Source organism: Aspergillus chevalieri, chromosome 4 (assembly GCF_016861735.1).
Source record: "Aspergillus chevalieri M1 DNA, chromosome 4, nearly complete sequence".
Lineage (NCBI taxonomy): Eukaryota > Fungi > Ascomycota > Eurotiomycetes > Eurotiales > Aspergillaceae > Aspergillus > Aspergillus chevalieri.
In genome coordinates this window covers 1,338,402-1,356,691 of record NC_057365.1, presented here as the reverse complement: position 1 = coordinate 1,356,691, position 18,290 = coordinate 1,338,402, and the positions used below count along the sequence as shown (strand labels likewise).

At 50.6% G+C, this 18,290-nt stretch overlaps 9 protein-coding genes across 9 annotated transcripts; 6 read left to right on the top strand and 3 right to left on the bottom strand.

The window, feature by feature from the left end:
- Window positions 1-2,171: 2,171 nt before the first annotated feature.
- Window positions 2,172-3,552, top strand: ACHE_40481A (putative monooxygenase; the record flags this gene model as incomplete). Its single annotated transcript, XM_043278684.1, has 2 exons — window positions 2,172-2,418; window positions 2,468-3,552. 2 exons carry the CDS (start codon window positions 2,172-2,174, stop codon window positions 3,550-3,552), a joined length of 1,332 nt encoding a protein of 443 aa, XP_043136439.1.
- Window positions 3,553-3,700: 148 nt separating this feature from the next.
- Window positions 3,701-4,980, bottom strand: ACHE_40480S (uncharacterized protein; the record flags this gene model as incomplete). Its single annotated transcript, XM_043278683.1, has 2 exons — window positions 3,701-3,836; window positions 3,887-4,980. 2 exons carry the CDS (start codon window positions 4,978-4,980, stop codon window positions 3,701-3,703), a joined length of 1,230 nt encoding a protein of 409 aa, XP_043136438.1.
- Window positions 4,981-5,290: 310 nt separating this feature from the next.
- ACHE_40479A (uncharacterized protein) lies at window positions 5,291-7,620 on the top strand (the record flags this gene model as incomplete). Its single annotated transcript, XM_043278682.1, has 4 exons — window positions 5,291-6,033; window positions 6,085-6,756; window positions 6,814-7,298; window positions 7,364-7,620. 4 exons carry the CDS (start codon window positions 5,291-5,293, stop codon window positions 7,618-7,620), a joined length of 2,157 nt encoding a protein of 718 aa, XP_043136437.1.
- Window positions 7,621-7,965: 345 nt separating this feature from the next.
- On the top strand, window positions 7,966-8,297 carry ACHE_40478A (uncharacterized protein; the record flags this gene model as incomplete). Its single annotated transcript, XM_043278681.1, has 3 exons — window positions 7,966-8,087; window positions 8,147-8,205; window positions 8,257-8,297. 3 exons carry the CDS (start codon window positions 7,966-7,968, stop codon window positions 8,295-8,297), a joined length of 222 nt encoding a protein of 73 aa, XP_043136436.1.
- A 307-nt stretch (window positions 8,298-8,604) lies between these two features.
- Window positions 8,605-9,973, top strand: ACHE_40477A (uncharacterized protein; the record flags this gene model as incomplete). The annotated part of the gene is made up of 2 exons (XM_043278680.1): window positions 8,605-8,616; window positions 8,666-9,973. 2 exons carry the CDS (start codon window positions 8,605-8,607, stop codon window positions 9,971-9,973), a joined length of 1,320 nt encoding a protein of 439 aa, XP_043136435.1.
- Window positions 9,974-10,084: 111 nt separating this feature from the next.
- On the bottom strand, window positions 10,085-12,745 carry SGD1 (MIF4G domain-containing protein; the record flags this gene model as incomplete). Its single annotated transcript, XM_043278679.1, has 2 exons — window positions 10,085-11,301; window positions 11,353-12,745. The coding sequence occupies 2 exons, from the start codon at window positions 12,743-12,745 to the stop codon at window positions 10,085-10,087; spliced, it is 2,610 nt and encodes an 869-aa protein (XP_043136434.1).
- Window positions 12,746-13,079: 334 nt separating this feature from the next.
- On the top strand, window positions 13,080-13,553 carry ACHE_40475A (signal recognition particle 14 kDa protein; the record flags this gene model as incomplete). Its single annotated transcript, XM_043278678.1, has 2 exons — window positions 13,080-13,106; window positions 13,164-13,553. The coding sequence occupies 2 exons, from the start codon at window positions 13,080-13,082 to the stop codon at window positions 13,551-13,553; spliced, it is 417 nt and encodes a 138-aa protein (XP_043136433.1).
- Window positions 13,554-14,007: 454 nt separating this feature from the next.
- On the bottom strand, window positions 14,008-15,561 carry ACHE_40474S (uncharacterized protein; the record flags this gene model as incomplete). Its single annotated transcript, XM_043278677.1, has 1 exon — window positions 14,008-15,561. The coding sequence occupies one exon, from the start codon at window positions 15,559-15,561 to the stop codon at window positions 14,008-14,010; it is 1,554 nt and encodes a 517-aa protein (XP_043136432.1).
- A 430-nt stretch (window positions 15,562-15,991) lies between these two features.
- On the top strand, window positions 15,992-17,446 carry usgS (transmembrane protein UsgS; the record flags this gene model as incomplete). The annotated part of the gene is made up of 5 exons (XM_043278676.1): window positions 15,992-16,049; window positions 16,265-16,371; window positions 16,419-16,591; window positions 16,640-17,033; window positions 17,084-17,446. 5 exons carry the CDS (start codon window positions 15,992-15,994, stop codon window positions 17,444-17,446), a joined length of 1,095 nt encoding a protein of 364 aa, XP_043136431.1.
- Between the last annotated feature and the right edge of the window lie 844 nt (window positions 17,447-18,290).

Genomic DNA, 18,290 nt, shown 5'->3' with positions numbered 1-18,290 from the left:
GGCCATTCAGGGAAGCGATAGTTTCACATTCTACGTCCTTGCTCTAGACGCTCTGTTTGCAAATATATCAGAGTGCAGATTTTCTGTCAATGGTTGACTGAAATTTCCATCATTGATCCGTAAGTTATAATCCATTATCTAACCAAAAATAGTCGCTGGCAATATAAATGAATCAAACTTGTTACTGATTGTCTTCTCAAGTAAATATTTTGTAACTACCCTTTGACTACCGGTAGTCATACATCGTTATCACACAACTGGAGATAACATCAGAAAGAAGTCTGAATGCTATGGCCGAAAGAAATGACATGGTATATGGCTCAATGATCGCTGCCTGAATTACCTTTTCCCCTCCACGCTTCTTGATCCTTCTTATCTGCTCGCTACGATGTTAGGCTACTTTATTTTCCAAGTTATTCCAAATTCTATATGTCTTTGGTGCCAACTAACTCTGGGGAATTAGCCCCAGAGGATGACCAGTCGCCAGATGTTTAATAATCCGAAGTTGCCCATCGACCAGCCCCCTTCGAAGCAGAGCCCTTAACTACATCACACTGGAAATGGTCCGAAGATGCTCTGGACTGGTTTATCAAGCTGAGAAAAGCAGTCAAAAGCATCGTGTACCGTCTCTGCAATAGCATCAACGAGGCGAAAGCAGTGCTCGAAGAATGCAAAAAGAGAAAGTGCGATGGTGAATACTGCGAACTCAGTACAGCACCCAATCAGCTGTTGGATAGATGGAGGGCAATTGATAACGTGAGACAGGTAACGACCGACTTCCTCGAGGACTAGTAGTGGTTGTCTACCCTGGCTTATATTGGTAGGTTCATGAAAATTCGGTATGGAGTGACTGATATCAGTTTATATAAGAGAATAAGGGATTTGCATACGAAGGCTATGTCTATCGCTGTTAACCCTCATACGTGAAGTTGCTATGGGATGCTACGATGGAAAATTGAACGCTTCTTTCCTGTGATACCGGAATATGAGGAGCCTAAGAGCCTTAATATTTTTGTCGAAGGAGACAAGGTGGGGCACGGCAAATTTGAAGAGGATTCTTGCGAATCTTGGTGGCTGAAAAGGGGCAAGCAAAAGGACGGAGAAGAACCTTTCGAAGGACTTCGTGGTAGAGCCTGGATTCGCGATCCTGATTCCATGAATCTCGATTTCTTTGAGCCCGTCTGGTTCTCTTTTGCAAGTATCCGGGAGAGATAACGACTTGGCTCGGTGGCGCTAGAGCTCAATATGAATTTCTTCGTTCCCGTGGTATCGAACACATCAAAGAACGAGTTTGGGCCAAATATCTATGTAACACTGAGTCTCTCATACGCCAAAGATATCGCGGGCCGGACGGGAGCAATCATGGTTTCCAAAGACATCAATGGACAAGATCTGGACATATGAGAACCTAGCGAAGAGGAATGGAAGTACCTCGTCGTAGCACTTCCTGACCCTATCGCGTCGGAATATTTCTGTGCCAGTAAGGTCCAAAGACGCCGATGTCAAATATGGACCGGTGTCGCAGCAGTCATGGCCTGTTTCGGCTGGTGAGCTGACGCAACGGGCTTTCGTAAACTACTGTAGCTGTGGGCGACTTGCTTCTGCTCTTCGGGCGATAATCTTCGTCGAGAATGAGTGATCGCAGAGTAGTTTAGAGAAGTCGGTTTCGATTACCCGAACAGTATGGTGGAGATTGTGGGAGGCGGAAGGGAAACCTGGGAAGCACACGATTCATGACGCTCTGAATAGCTCCAAAAGTCATTACTGTTAATGCCGTGGTTGGTTCTAGGTTAGCTGAAGCTGTGCTCTGTACTCCGTAGAGCTGTAGTATAGGTTTTGTAGTATAAATTCCCACCGACCTCGGCTGTATATTTTATAGCGCCAAGTACAATTAGTTCTCCCAACCTATTCTCCCAGTTTCAAACAGTTTATTATTTTATTCCCTCCCATATCCTCCCTCCCCATACTCTCCATACCCACTCCATGTCAATCGCCATGATATCACCGTGTGGGGTGTGGGAGGCCTCCTTTCGCTGGCGGAAAAGTTCATAACCGCTCAAGCCCGAATTGCCGCAACGCTTGTGAACCACCACATTTAAGCAGGGAGATTCCCAGAAATCACTTTTTGTTCGCTCTTCATGAACTCTTCACATTAACAGAATATACTCGCCATGTCGCAATCACCACAAGATCTCCGCATCGCCATCCTGGGCGCCGGAATGGGCGGTCTAACCTGTGCCCTGGCTCTGGCACAACGCGGCTTCAAGAATATCGATGTTTATGAATATGCATCGGACTTGGGATTTGTCGGGGCTGGTATCCAGCTCGCGCCGAATATGGCTCGTGTGCTTGATAATCTTGGCGTGTGGAAGGGGATTGAGGCTGAGGCCGTTAATATTCTTGATACTAGTGTTCGAGGTATGCATTTATCCCCGTATGTATAAGTATGTGTGCTAATAACGAACAGTCGGCGCAACGGATACCCAACTCGCCCATGTTGATCTGAAATACATCGAGAAGACATACGGCTACCCGCACATGGTTGGCCACCGGCATTCCCTCGCTAACGGTCTCTACAGCGGCTGCAAGCAGCACCCAGCCATCAACTTCCACTTCTCGACCGAGGCAGAGACCATTGACTCCTTCGGCCCTAAACCATCCTTCACAGCAACCCCCCGCAACGGCAGCGGGTCCTACCGCATCGAAGCAGACGTGATCCTCGCCGCAGACGGCATCAAGAGCAAGTCGCGCGTGGAGATGCTCAAACGCCTAAACATCAACGTCGGCATCAAAGACACCAACCAAGCCGCCTACCGAATCATGATCCACAAGGACCAAATCAAAGACGATCCCGAGCTCCTAGACCTTATCAACAGCACCCGCGTGACCCGCTGGATCGGCGAAAAGCGCCATATCATCGCCTACCCAGTCTCCAACAACAACATCTACAACCTCTCCACGACACAGCCAGACAGTAACTTCGCAGCCGCCACAAATGCAACATACACAACCAAGGGCTCCAAATCAGCTATGTTGGGTGTCTTCTCCGACTTCTGCCCCATGGTCCAGCGCATGCTCAACTACGTCCCCGAAGGCGAAGTCTGCGAATGGAAGCTCCGCGTCCACGACCCCCTCCCAACATGGATCCACGGGTCTGTCGCTCTTGTCGGCGACGCATGTCACCCAACCCTCCCACATCTCGCACAAGGCGCAGCGCAAGCCATCGAAGATGGCGCCGTACTTGCTGTCGTCCTCTCGCGCCTCCCTAACACCCAACCAGACTCGATTAACAAGGCACTCCGCGTATACGAGAAGGTGCGCAAGCAGCGTGCATACGCGCTCGTCGATCTCGCAGCTGCATCTGGACGGGCACTGCATCTGGGTGAAGGCGCGGCGAAGGAGCAAAGAGATAAGCAGTTTGCGGCGCTGAGGCAGGGCAAGGGGCCTGTGCCGGACAAGTGGGCGGATGCGGATGTGCAGAGGGAGATTTATGGGTTTGATTGTACGAAGGTGACTGAGGAGGAGTTTGAGGGTTTATTTAATGGGATGTAGGTTTCTAGTTCTGAGAAATGAATGGAATTTGTTGATGTTTACTTGTATAGGCCGAGTCCGAGGGATATCAAGTTGTCCTAAATCATTGCATTATATATATATATATTATGTACATACATCAATGAGTTGAATCGTTATGTATACATCTTCATTGTAGGAGCTTAACAGCGATAAAGCACAATAGCCCAGCTGCATACGAGCATCCAGCAAACGCAATCAACCCCCAGTATTCCCCATTAGTCCTTTGAATAATCTCCCCAGCAATCGGAACCCCAGTCAAAGCCCTAGACACAAGTTAGCATAAATCAACCCAATTAGACAGGAGGAAACTCACCCCAAGCTGACAATCGTATAGACAGTCGTATAATACCGCCCATACGCCTCCGTCGGACACAACTCGCCCACACAAACCGGCACAAGGCTAATATTACTCCCACTCGCAAACCCAAACACTACCGCGAACACAATCGTCGCAGCCACATTCCCCTGCGCTGGCATCCAGATCCCCAACACCGCAACCAGAGCCAGCACATTTGTATAAATCAGCATATTGTACCGCCCGACTTTATCAGCGAGGATGCCAGGGATCCACCGACCGGGGAAGGAACCCGCATTGAAGAAAACGACCATCAAGTAAGCGAGGTCCGGGGATATGGAGTAGTAGAGGGCGTACGAGGTTATGTATTCGAGGGGAATGAAAAAGCCCCATTCGATGAGGAAGACGCCAGCAGTTGTCAGGGCTAGGAGCGGGTTTGCAAGGATGGTCAGGTCGGGGAGGAGGGATCTGATCAATTCGTGTTTGGGTTTAGGTTTCTCGGGCGGGGATTCCGGAGACGGTAAGGGCTCAGGTTGCCGGCCGCGGACGAGGAGACAGCCGATGAAGAGGAGGACGAGGGTTACTAGCCCGATGGCTCGCGTGGCCCAGGCGAAGCCTATTTTTGGCGCTAGCTTTTCCAACATAATTGGGAAGATTACTCCACCGATACTACCTCCGGCCATTGCTAGGCCTGTCGCTGCGCCGCGACGCCGTAGGAAGAAATGTCCGATACTAGCGACAGGGACGATGAAGATGAATGATGTGCCGATACCACCGAGGACCCCCAGTACAACGAAGAAGTGCCAGTACTTCTCGCAGAAACCCAGGGCTACAAACATGACCACAAGCAATCCCGAGCCTATCCACATGAGGGCACGAGGCCCCTTGGCATCGAAGATAGGGCCGATTTGCAAGCCGCCGAAGAAGATGAGGAAGTTGTAGACGCCGAAAATCCAGCTGATTTGGGAATGCGAAAGGGAGGAGAGTTGGTGCGTGCTGATGTAGGCTTGGTAGATGCCGATGCTGTTCATTAGCCCTAGACCGCCGGTGATGGAGCAGAAGCTGCCTAGGACGACGAGGTTAGCGATGAGACCTCCTTCGGGGTGTGCCATTGTGCTTGGTGAGTGTCTTGAAAGTACTTGATACTCTACAGGATAATTTACTCTACTGTTTATATACTCGTATACAGAGGCGTAGTACTTATTCACAGTCCATATAGATTCATCTATATCAATCTACGGCATTCCGTATCCATCCCGATCGGCATGCCGAGCACGGCCGATTGCCGATGGCCGAGGGGCTGCTGAGTCATCACGTAATTCAACGTCAGTTCGTCGCCGACTCGCCGCCGACATAAACTACTAGGAATGCTTGGAATGCTGGTATATGCGCTGTTACTGGCTTTGATAGTACGCCGTCGATATGTCATCCAGACCCTACCGCTCCAAACGTCAACGTCCCTGCGACCAATGCCGCGAACGTAAACTCGGCTGCCAAACTGATGCCGGCCTGCCATGTGCTCGCTGTCGCTCCGCCGATTTGCGTTGCACCTTTGCCAAACCGCCCCCCAAACGGCCTCGGCGGCAACTCCGCGAAGGCGACGAGATTGGATTTACGGACTCAGTTGATTCGCGCTCGCAGTCTCAGGTACATCCCAGTATCGAGGGGGGGTCTACCCCTTCACATCCTCCTTCTCATCAGCACCAGCACCAGCACCAGCAGCACCAGGAAGAGTATCCGTATCCGCAGCCGCCTGTAGCGGCGCATAGTAGTGCTGCGACCACGCCGGCAAACCAGATTCTGTCGTCGTCTTGGCCTCAGCAGCTGATCTCTTCTGGTCGGGCACCGACGCAGTTTGTGCAGAGTCTTGATCAACTCGAGGGCTTCTCGGCGCAGTTGTTCGGGGCATCGGCCGAGTCAGATCCGTGGCTGTTGAGACATTGCTCGTTTGACGATGCGGGTGTCAAATGTTTCTACAAGGTGCATTTTCGCAATGCAGGCGGTGTCCCCGTGCCGCTCCGGATCCCGGTGCATTTCATGATTGCAGCGGATGATCTGGCTGCCGATTCCAAGACTGAGACGCGTGTCGCTGCGCCTGGCATGAATTCACGAGAGGAGCTGAATTCGCTGGTGCCGGATGAGTATGGGGTGCGATTGGTTGGCTTGTATGTTCTAGTCAATGTTTATGTTTATTGAATGTATATTAACTGATCCAGGTTTGTCAAGTACATCTGGCCTGCATTACCGCTGGTTTCTCGCTACCAGCTTGGCTTGACTCCATCATGCACCGTGCCGACTGCAGAGATTTTGGATAAAATTCCCGCGCATCTACTGGCTGCCATCTACGCCACCGCTTTGCCATTCGCCGGACAGGACGACTACCTGTGCGTGCTGCACACGTACAATAATGCCCCCGTCGATCGTCTCTGGCGCATAGTATACGAGCTCATCGCCGAGGAGATCCACACTCCTCATCTATCCGTCCTGCAGGCTGGTCTGCTGTACCTCCACAAGCCGCTGGACGAGGGCCGGTCCGCGACGGCTGATACCCCTTTCGTATGGTCATGGGTGGGCAGCATGGTTGGACTGGCGTGCTCGCTGGGTTTACATATCGAGTGTCGCATGTGGGGGATTCCGGCGTGGGAGAAGAGACTGCGTCGACGGCTTTGGTGGGCGGTCTATGCGGAAGATAAATGGCGCAGTCTGCTGATGGGCCGGCCGCCGTATATCCGGCGAGAGGAGTGGGATGTGAGTGAATTGGATGGAGGGGATTTCTTCCTGCAGGTGCAGGGTGCGCAGGGGTGCACGAGTATCAGCGATGTGGATGTACCGTTTCGGTATCTGGTCGACTTGGCGCAGATTGCTGAGACGATTCACGAGTCATTCTAGTAGGTCCCTGATTCTGCCGAATTTTCTTATTAAGGGGGTATGCTAATTGAAGGTAGCACACTACGAGCAGCACAATACCTATCCGAAAACTTCGCAGCCTCACACGACACCGGCCTCCCCCTCCTGGAAAAACTAAACATCTGGTACGCCTCGCTCCCAGAGACCTTCCGCCTGCCCAACTGGAGCAAGTCCGTCAGCGGGCTAGCCCCATATCCGGCGTCGATCCATTTCGCCTATCTGATCCTGGTCGTATACGTTTACCGAGCGATGCTACGGCCCATGGCTCGGTCATCCAGTCCGCCGCTGATCTTCGACGTCGACGAAATGCCCTCCACTACGACCTTGCCCATTGAGGAGACTTCTATTCTGGACTTTGCCGACGTGCCCGAGATTGAATCCTTTCCGGCGGTCGATGTCGATCTCTCAGAAGTGCATGGAACGGGCGAGACGACGCTGAATGCCGCCGAGAGATGTGCGTCGATTGTGATTAGTTTTACGAGACGGCTGACGTCAAGTGACTTTACCGGGTTTTGGTATTCTTGTACGTTCCCCATCCCTATCACCTATTACAAACTATACGCAGATCTAACCTGTTAATTGTTGTAGGGTCCCGAATCGGCTTTGCCACTGTCTCCAACTTCACCATGCTCCTCCTCGTGCAAGCGCCGAATGCCGAGCGCGCCGTCAAAGGCAAGCATCTAGTGGATTCATGGCTGCGAGTGCTTCGAACCCAAAGCCCGAGTTTTCCCCTGATGAAGCTGGGACTAACGCGATTGGACGCGATGCACTGGGTGGGCCTCGGCCAGACATTTGTTTTGCCGCAGCATGTGCAGGATATCATTTTGGGTTCGGGGAGCCTGTAACCTTGTCTTGTGACTTTCTTTGAGTGACCTTGGCTTTCGGTTGGTTCCGGTATGCAAAAGGGAAAATTTTTCCTGGCTTTCGCCGAAAAGTAAATGATGGCGTCGGCGGATGCGTTGGGGCTATACATCGGGTGACATGTCGGCGAATGTTGGCCGAAGTATATGATTTTTCGCCGACAGCGCCACGGCGAGAATCTATATATACGGGGGTTGCCAGAGGGAAATGAGGGAATCAGGATAAGTTCAATCACTGTTTCAATACTCAGAAGCTCTAATCTTCTACTACACACTATTCATTATCATAGTACTGTCTATTCATCTCAATTGATCAATACTCTTTTCACAATGGGCTTCTTCCGCACTCTCCAGCAAAAGGCTCACGAGCACAAGAGCAGCACTATCACTGCTGCAAAGGAAGCTGAAGAGAATGCCTCTTATGCCGGATCCTACGCTGCCCTCATTTCCGAGTACGTCCTCTTATCCCCTATCTAGAGTTCGGTGATCGCATGTATGCTAACATCAGCAGGAAACAAAAGGCGCCGCCGAAGACACTGGGCGGTGGTAACCGGACCTACAACTACAACCGTAAGTTATTCCCCTTTTTCATGGTCTTGTATTGTGACTGACAATGCTTAGCCGGTGATCAATGCTTCGGATCGTGCTGCCGAAACTACTAGGCGCAACTCGGCGAATCGTTTCTCGGCGACTGGAAAAGCGGAAAATGGTGGAATTGGGAAGAATGTATATACCCTTCTATATTGCCTATGCCTAATAAAGATGTTTGATCTATGCTATTTTGTTTCTGAACTGGATGGTAACAAGTGACTAGCCCTATCTGATGTAATAGCACGTGCAGGCGGTGAATATATTGCCGGTCCTTCGCCGAATATCTTTCAGTCCATCTTTAACACTCACATTCACCACAACCTCGGATGGAAGAATGGAAGTGACCAGAATGCATTGCATTCTGTCTCACTGCCCTAGATGACCCCTTCAGTTGGTACACCTTGGTAGCCCTGATTGAATTCCTCAGCTAACGACACAGACTCCATTCCGCCATCCCGCATCGCGCTCCAACGCCGGCCCCCAATTCGCATCGACGCCTCGTTTTGTCTTCTCGCAGCCGCAGAGCAGTTCGACTCAACACCGGGGTGATGAGAAGGAACTGGTGGATGATATTTCGAATGACTCGCCCTCGACCGTTCGATATGCCGATAGGGATGCCGCGCGGGGAGATGTGATTGAGGATGCGGAGAATGAACGTGATATTGGTGACAGCCGGCGGGATATTCTACATGAAGAGCTCGATAGCACTTCAATTGCTTCCGTGGAGCTCGACTCTGAGTTTGAGGATCTATTCGAACCCCCAGAGCGCACGAAGAAGAGGAGGCGGATATCGCCAGCGCCAGAGCCGGACAACACACCGTCGCGTGATTATGGGGGGATACAAAATGATACTATCTTGACTTCTTCTCCTGGTGCTGGTCCTGATTCGCGGTTGTGGAATGAGGAGCCGCCAGTTACACCTTTCCCGCGCTGTCCTAGGCCAACACAGCAACCTCAGTTCCAAGATGGACCTATGCCGACAGGAACACCCAAACCAACTACACCGGCCACAGCGAAACCAGCTTTCCGTCATTATCCTCGCTTCTTACTCTCCCAAAAGCCACCGCCAAGTACTCAGACGAGCCCTGCTTCAGCACCGGTATTCGCATCACAACCGCCATCCTCAACTCCACGCCGCAAACCAGCCTTCGTACTACCACGCTCACCCTCGCCCTCGGCTACTCAAGATACAGCACCTCTACCGACTCCGTTTTCGCCATCGTCGCGTACGCTCCGTCGACGGGGTCGCGCCCGAAATGATGTTCCAGGGTATGTACCTGGTGGTATGGCGGCTGAGGTTCGGGGTTGGGTGTTGGAGATGGGGACGAAGCGGGAGCAATTGGATGGTCCTGTGGCAAGATCTGATATGCAGGCGGGGGTCGATGTGAGGAAGTACTTTGTGACTGTGAGGGTTGTCAGGATGGTGAAGGGTGTTTTGAGGAGTTCGGGGGCGGTGGCTTCTGTTGAAGCTGAACTCATAACCAAGGATACTGAGGGAGGGGAGGGTGGGTCACGGAGAATTCTTCTTATGGGTTCGCCTCGTTCTCGATCTAGGGGATCTGACCTCCAAGAGGGTTCCGTTATAGGGATTTATCGAGGGTTGATGTGGGAAATCGAGCTGGACGGGGGCGGTGTAAACGATCTAGTGAGAGGTAATCTGGGTGTAGCTGATTTAGATGACCGCCGGCCTTCAAGTTCAGATGACTGCGAGCGATGGCTTGTAGTCATGGCGTGGGATCTGCTATAATGCCAGCATAAATATATCTACCATTGACAAGTCAACCTGGGATATCATTAAACACTTTTATCCATACGCCCATGAATGCATACATATCACACAAAATATATACAAGACCACTTAGCCAACAACCCCATCCTTACTCGAAATAACCTTCAATGCATCCAACGCAACCCTACACCCCCACTTGACTACCTTCAACTCCTTCTCCGGCACGATATCCGTCTTCGCAACAACCTTGCGGATGAAGTAAATAAGCCCCTTGACAATCTGCGGCGTATCCTGGACGCGCATGAATATGTCCATCAGTGCTTTTTCGTCGCGTCCTTCGTCGTCTTCTTTCTTAGACTTGGATTCGGTGTTCTTGTTCCTTTTGGATTTCTGGGATTGTTGGATTATGGAAATGATGAGGAGCTCGACGAAGGTCTTTGCTTTCGATTGAAGGTATGCGAAGTTGAGGGTCTTGAGGATACTCAGGGTTAATGTGTTATCGGCGATAAGGCTGCCGTACATCTTTGCGATGTTGACGATTGATTTCAGCGGGAGTTGAGTGCTCTCGTCTCCCTCATCATCAGACATGCCATCCTCATCGTCGAAGTCGCCTTTTTCGCCCATTCGTCGCAGGATGTTCCACAGTGTGTACATGAATGAGATTTTCAGCCTGCGACCGAGATCCCCGCATACGCGCCGTGCGATTAGCGTGTAGTAGGGGTTGTAGGCGTCTTCCTCCATGATGCAGTGTGTTAGGACGCGGGGGATTTCGTATTCCTGCGCGCGCTTGAGGCGGAGTTTTAAGAGGCGCACGTGCGCGTCTTGGAAGTCTGTTGCGGACATGATAGCGACGAAGATTGACCGGCGGACGTCCGTGTTCATGCGGTGCGATTTGGCGATACTGGCGAGGTCGGGTTCGGCTTCGCTTTCGTCTTCGTCCTCTTGTACTTGTGTTTGGGTGGTTTGGGCGCCTGGAAGGGAGGAAAGTTCCTTGCGTGCTGTTTCGAGGGGATCTTCGCGCCAGCTTGCACCGACGAGCCACCATTTACCCTTCTTCGCGGAGTTGTGGATGTCCTCGCGGGAGATGTTGATTGGTTCTGAGGCACGGATGACGCGGGTGTTGTTTAGGGAGCCTAGGATTTTGCGCATTTTCGTGATGTGTTCGGTGGAGATGCTTGAACCGACAGTTTTTACTTTGTTGTTTTTGAGGTCGGTGATCGTGTCTATCATGAATTTTGTGCGGACGGAGAGAGATTGTTCGCCGGCTTTGGCGATGGCGGGTTGGATTAGAAGGACGATGTCTTTTAAGGAGGAGGGGTCGTCTTGTCGAAGTTGGGGGCCGGAGTCTGCGTTTTTGTTAGTTTCTGGTCATAAAATTGGCAAGGGCATAGACATACTTCTGATGATCTTGAGGAGAAGTTCTGTGTTGTCCTCCGTGATATCCTGCACATAGATGCGAATGTAGTCAAAGACCAAAGCATGTCCGATGACATGGAAGTTGTACAGTTGCGAGATGAGCGAAATCAAGTTCAGGTGTTCCTTTCCTTCGAACTTGCCTCGCTCGTCGCCTTGTGAGTCAAGAGTCTGTACGATCTTCTGGACCAACTCGGCGCCAAAATCCATACCCATGACCTTGTACAGGGCAGCGATGAAACCGGCATGCAGAATCATAAATGTATCCTGCAGTGCCGATCTCTCGCAAATGAGACCCATTAATAGCGAAATGATTGTCGAAGTGACGTTCTGTCTGGGATACTCGCGGTAGAGCTTCTCAAACTCAGCCAGGATAGAGATCAGATTCGCTTCAGACAGCTTGTTCAGCTGTCCTTGGGCCTGTCGCCGTAAACGTATAAGAGATTCATCCTCGGAATTGGACGCAGCACGAAGCGAAGGGGGAATGTATTTCGCTGGTTGACTCTCTTGAGGGACGGGGGCGACATATGGATTTTCTTTTTTCTTCGGAGCCGGCTTCTCTTCTTCCTCGTCGAACCCGTCGAACTCGCTATCTTCGCCCTCCGCCGCATCATCGTCCATTTCCCCATCGTCGTCATCGTCCAGCAAATCAGCCTCCTCATCGCTCGCAAGATCACTATCATCTTCGTCATCATCTCCCTCCGGCTCAGCTTGCTGCAAACCCTGAGCCTTCCTCCTCTTACTTTGCAGCCACTCATCAGCTTCCCGTTTCCGCTTCTTGCCTTCATCCTCCGACCCATCACCCAAATCACCCAGCAAATCATCCAACCCGTCATCCTGGAAAGACTGCGGAAGTTTCTTCCCCTTCTTCAACCCAAGTCTCTTCTCCAACGCAGCGATTTCGGCATCGTCCTCGTCTAACTGGTCCTGAACGGCTTTGGAGACTTTGCGGGGTGCAGGCTCGTCTTCATCCTCGTCCTCGTCCAGGTTGATATTATCTTCATCGTCGTCGCTCCCGTCAGATTGTTCGACCGGCTTGTTCTTTTTTAAAATCGACTTGGGCTGCTTCTGCTCGGGCTTTGTGGCTTTCGACTTCGATTTCGCAGGCGGCGTTTCGTCGGATTCATCGCCTTCGTCCAACATATTTTCGTCCTCGTCCTCATCATCTTCCTCCTCATACCGCATCGCATTTTTCTCCCAAGCTGGCCTCTGCTGCACCTGCGGCTTTCTCCCTGCACTCCTCTCCTCTCTCCGCCGCTCCTTTCGTGACGCAGGTCCATTGCGCCTGTTCTTTTTCTCCCCGTATGTATCTCTTATCCCGAGTTCCGCGCGCAATTCCCGCGGGAGGGCGGTTGTGAGCTTCATAGGACGCTTCATGGCGACCGAATATGAATTATGTGAAATAATAAATAATATGCTGTAGCAGGAGTGATGGTTTTTTTTTTTTTTCTTAATGCCGCCGATGCGGAGCGGAAGTGGAGGCGGTGGGCTGGGCGGCAGAGGGGCTGCTGTCTGTCTTTCTGGAAGTGGAAGTTGATTGTGGACAGTTGGTTCGGTGATATTGAAGGCAAAGCAAAGCGGTTATTTTACCGTTGAATTGTTACTTTTATAATTGCGATTACGACTACCACGAGCATTCGACCCCCTATCTATTGATTGCGCAATAACCACCAATCGCACAAACCCCAAATCCGTCACAGGAACAACGGAGATGGCGCCGCATCTCAGTAACGAGGAGGTAAACTACAAGCGACAAAGGGCCTCTTGGTAATGCATATGCTAATAATACGACCAGTTCTTCGCCTCCCTAACAACCCTCCTAAGCACCACCTCCCAGAAAACCCGTGGCTCCGTCTACCTCACCCAAAAACCACTCCTCAACACCACCACCTCCACCAACGGCGACGACCCCTCCCCCGTCTCGCGGCCTTCAATCCTAATCCGCGCAACAGACGGAAACACCAACGCGCCCAATCCGAAGAATCCCAAGAACAAGATCGAAAAGTCCAAGGCGAAGTCGAGCAAAGTCAAGATCTCGACTGTTGTGGCGCCGGAGGAGCTGGAGGGGTTTTATGGACGGTATGCGGAGATTTGTAAGGCAGGAATGACGGGGTTGAAGAAAAGGGATCGGAAGAGGGGGAAGGCGAAGGGGAAGGGGGGTGCTGGGAAGGGTGCTAAGGCTTGATTGGGGGTATACTGCACATTTCGGCAGGTTTGTGTCTACGGGTTCTGTTTGAGGACGGGGGTTTGAGGTGGATTGTTGAGATACCTCGATGGAATGTTGAGTGGATTGCATTTACCGGCGTTCATGGTGGCTGTCCTGTTCTGTTTATAAAATACCAAAACTACCTTGTCTTGAGGCCAAAGCCATCCTACTATTGTTGAAGATTCCGAAACCGAAGGGTATATTACCTAGACTAGACTAAAACGCTAGGGTAAAATCATTATAACACGTAAGGAAACATTAACCCAGTCATGACCCAAATTCGTAGAGAACAGGGAATTGGATAAATCAGTGGTCAGCCATGTAACAGAAAGAGGGGCGGTAAGCATAATCAAATATGCAGAAGCGGGAAGGCTGAAAAGGTAGTAAAGGAATTAAGAGAAGGACGAGAAACAAATCGTGCAGTGGAATGCAATCAGTCCAGTGCCCAAACATCATACTTTTTATCTTGGGAGTCCGAGCGCTGAAGGGGGAGATCAAAATCATCCACCGTGTCTTCAGAGTCAGGCGCTTGATATTCAAGTCCCTGGTGGGCTTCACCCATGGAGATCAAGGCAGGACCAATGACAATCTGCGCCGCAATGTGAATAAGAATGATCAGCAACTGAACAGATGGCACCAGAACGACTGTGCAGGTCTTCTGGACAATAGACTTTGCATCGTTCTTCCTAAATGAGTTTGACCGGCGCAAGGCGGACGGTGGAGGCATTGGAGAGATTTCTCTCTCTGTTGATGCTTTGGCACGACGTCGGAATTCCCTGCTCATTTTGTCTTTATTCGCCTCAATTGGTGAGAGGGCGCTTGGTTTCTCAGTCGAGGTAGCTGGAATCTTTAATGGCGTGGATTCCGGCTTCCGACGAGTTGTAGGGGACTCAGGTGCTTGGGACAAACTTCCATCCGAGTAGCTAGTGGAAGGACGATTGTCAGAATAATCCACATCCTTGAAGAATTTCCCAGGTTCGTAGTGCTGATCCTGGTCAAGTTCGTTGTGGTCGACGGACGATGGAGAAGTAGAAGTTGAACGTGCACTAGACTCAGGATGCATGTAATCATCCATTGAATGAAAAGAATCGGCGCTTGAAGAATATGATGTGTCAGGATCGACCTGCGATTCTGCTTTGGTATTGTCGAACCTCGCCAGCAAGGTTTGGAAGCTTTGTGTGTCGGTGATTGAGCGCCGAGGTATATTCCAGCCTTCAGGGACACTTGTAGGGGAGAGCAACTGATTCTCGTCTGGAATTGTCTCCAAAACCGTACAAGCACTGCCCCTTTTCATGACGCTGATGCCCTTGCACCCATCCTCGTCGCCCTTTGGGCTTGACCCTTGAGAAGCAGTCGACGAGGCAGGCGCACTCTCCCTTCGACCCTTGGGACGCCATGCCTTTCTGCGCTTCTTCATCTTGAACTCTTCCGGTATCTCGACGGTAAACCCCCTTTGGAAGGGACAGGGCGTGATCTCGTAACGCAGGATTCTAGGCAAGACATTTTTCAATTGTATGACGTAGTTCTCATTATTCTCTGTCGAGCTAGGCAATTCGATGCGATAATAAGTGAGCGGTCGAACACGCAGAACAAACGTAGACTCGCCATCGACACACCAACACTGAGAGTTCTTGAGGATTGCATGCACCACACCGCCACACTTCAAAAACACAGTCAAGCCGTGCACATTCTGCAGTCTCAAGGGCGCAAACGCAACCGTCCTCTCAGTGGGCGATCGCCATGGTAGGGTCTCAATAGTATCAACCGGGTAGTCGAAATCGGATGGAGCCGTGCTGGACGGGATTGGGGCTAGAGCTCTAGGAGCAAAATGAACGACCTTGGCGCATGGGTGAAAGAAAAGGTCGTCTTCTGAGGGCCTCAGCGAGTCGGAACTGCGTTGCTTTTGAAGGCTAAGTTTAGAAGGAAGGGTAGCAGAACGGCGAGGAGGCTGTATTCGGACCGAAGGCGCATTCGAGAAATCAGACATTGTTCATGGATAAAAGAGTGTAAACAGTAAAGAACATATAGCAAAATGAGAGAATTACAGTTAAAGAGAGCGTAAATCAGAAATCAATACATTGGGTGAGGGAGAGAAGAGGTTGTTAAGAAAGGAATGAATGGCAGTGCAAAGAGAGAAATCCATACAAATTCCCGAGTCGGCCTTGTCTCGCGGGGAATGCATACGCCTAAGGCATTATTCAGGCACACTTCAGGCAGAACCATGGCTCGGCGGCTAAGCCGCGTGATTCTCGGCTCCGTTCCGCGGTTGGCGGCTACTGGGCCAATGCCATGACGTACTGCTTTTATACGGCTGCCTTGCTTGGTATTTATATCTGCCTTTGACAATCTGTTGACAACTTCTTTCTGGAGAAAAAAACAGATCTGATTGAGAAATTGTGTCTGCTGCAGACATTATTATGGCCAACTTTGAGCCCAACGCCATTATCCGTGGCGCTCAGCTGACGGCTGTGGGAAGTGAGTGCCCGATTATCATCCCCTTCGGACTATCCGGAAACTGCCATGAGGTTGGATATGCCTGCATACTACTAAGCAATTGAAATGGGAAATCTTTTTTGGGCATAAACCTTGGCTGGATTCCGTTCAAGCTTCGGGAAAGTCCCGGATCTGCGCACCCGCGGGGCCTAAACTATCATCATCCGATATTGGATTTGTATGCTGACTCCTGACAGCCGTCAGGGCACTTCGAAATGCTGAACTCTTCAAATATGATCATTTCCGGCAAGCAGCTCTTGCAGTTGCCGTGGGTGTGATTATCCATGTCATCATTCAGATTCCGGTATGCACATGCCCATAGTACCAGAGTCTTGGCCTAACCACTCCTAGATTATCGGCCTCAAATTCATTATCTGGATCGCATCTATTTTTGTCGATATGCAGGAAGCGACCTGGGATGATACTATTCTGAACGGCATCAATTATTTGAACAAATCCGTCCTCCAGGTCCCCTTCTTGCTCATGACTTTGATGCGATACGTTACTCCGACGTTGGATGAGATGTACGTTTCATCCTATCCATTCACAAACTTGAGATATTGACAAACCAGTTTCATGGAATCTCTCAAATGGGTTGATCAAACCTACGTCCAGAAGCACAAGGCCGAAGACCCCAGCACTCTTCGAGCCATGTACTATCCAAACCTGTCCCAGTACTCGACCAAAGGAAGTTCCAGTAGCTCGAAACCGATTGGAAAGTCCGTCATGTTATTCGTTCAGAGATACGGCCGCAAGGTTGCGATGCTTTTCGGTGTATATCTCCTCTCGCTTCTCCCGGTCGTCGGCCGATTCGTCATGCCCGCTGTTAGTTTCTACACGTTCAAGCAGAATGTGGGGACTACTCCTGCGGCCGTCATCTTTGGTACGGGACTTGTGCTTCCGAAGAGATTCATCGTTACTTTTCTGCATACCTACTTTGCATCGCGCAGCTTGATGCGCGAACTTGTAAGTTTCAGCTAGGCTACAAAAATAGACTCCAGCTAACAGTAGCACAGCTTGAACCCTATTTCTGCCGCGTCCCCTTCACTCCTGAGCAAAAGCGCCGCTGGTTCAAGGACCGTCAGGGCGTGCTGTTCGGCTTTGCTTTTGCCTTCACCGTCGTCATCAAAACTCCCTTCATCGGCGTTCTCATGTACGGTGTCGCAGAAGCATCTACCGCTTATCTCATCACCAAGATCACAGACCCGCCGCCAACTCCCGATGAGGGCCCGCAGTTCGCTGAGACGCAAGTGCGGTGGAAGAACAAGCATGACTTCCTGCACCTATCGTTGGAGAACATTGATAGGCTCAATTTACCGTCTCATCATAAGGGGGAGGAGACTGAGTCTCCTGGGTTCCCGGGAAAGAAGTTCTCTTGAGATTCTTGTTTGATGTGCTGAATAGCGTTTACATACATGAAATGGGCTTGAGTCCAGCATCTTCGAGGGAGGACGAAGGAGGCAAATTGATTCATTTGCATATATTCGGTTTTGCGTGAACATTCAGACAAATACATCTCGGCTGTATGCATAGTGAAGACAATAAGGTGCTTAAAGTACACATACAAAATACTGTTAAATACTGTCTGTGGCATATTCGAAGTTCATGCCTCAAATAATATCGTCACGTAGCTTATAACGTCTGTTTTTGAGCCTGAGCTGCTGCTAAGTTACTGCCACTATGATTCAGCAAGGGCTTGCGAAGAAGTAACACAATAACCGTTTATGTCCGGAAAGGTTGGTCCAAGGTCAGTCTAGATGACTAACGGTAAACCCTATCAGTAATTGCTAGGCAAGCTAAATTGCCGCTCTGGTAAAAGCCATCGGTGTAACAGCTACTGCATGTCAAGGAGATCTGTGTTGGTGTTCGGGACGGTTCTTACTGACCACGGGAGATGTTGAATAATGCTTGCACTGTCATTGACTGTAGCAGCAATATCAGGAACGAGATACACCATGTCTCGGACTGCTCCAGACATGTGTTGTGACAAATTCACAACTCCCATTCACAACTCCCACCACTTTATCCAATTAAACCACCAGAGCTCAATAGCAGAAAGTAGGATAGACGGGGATTCGCTGGCGTAAGCCATATCTGGTATACTCTCAGGAATTCGGTATTGCCTGCGATTCATCCGATTGTAGTTTAGCCCTCTGTTGGCGAGCATAAAACGGTGATTAATTTGCTCTCAGTAAGGGATCCTATCGGTGTTGCCTGCCTATG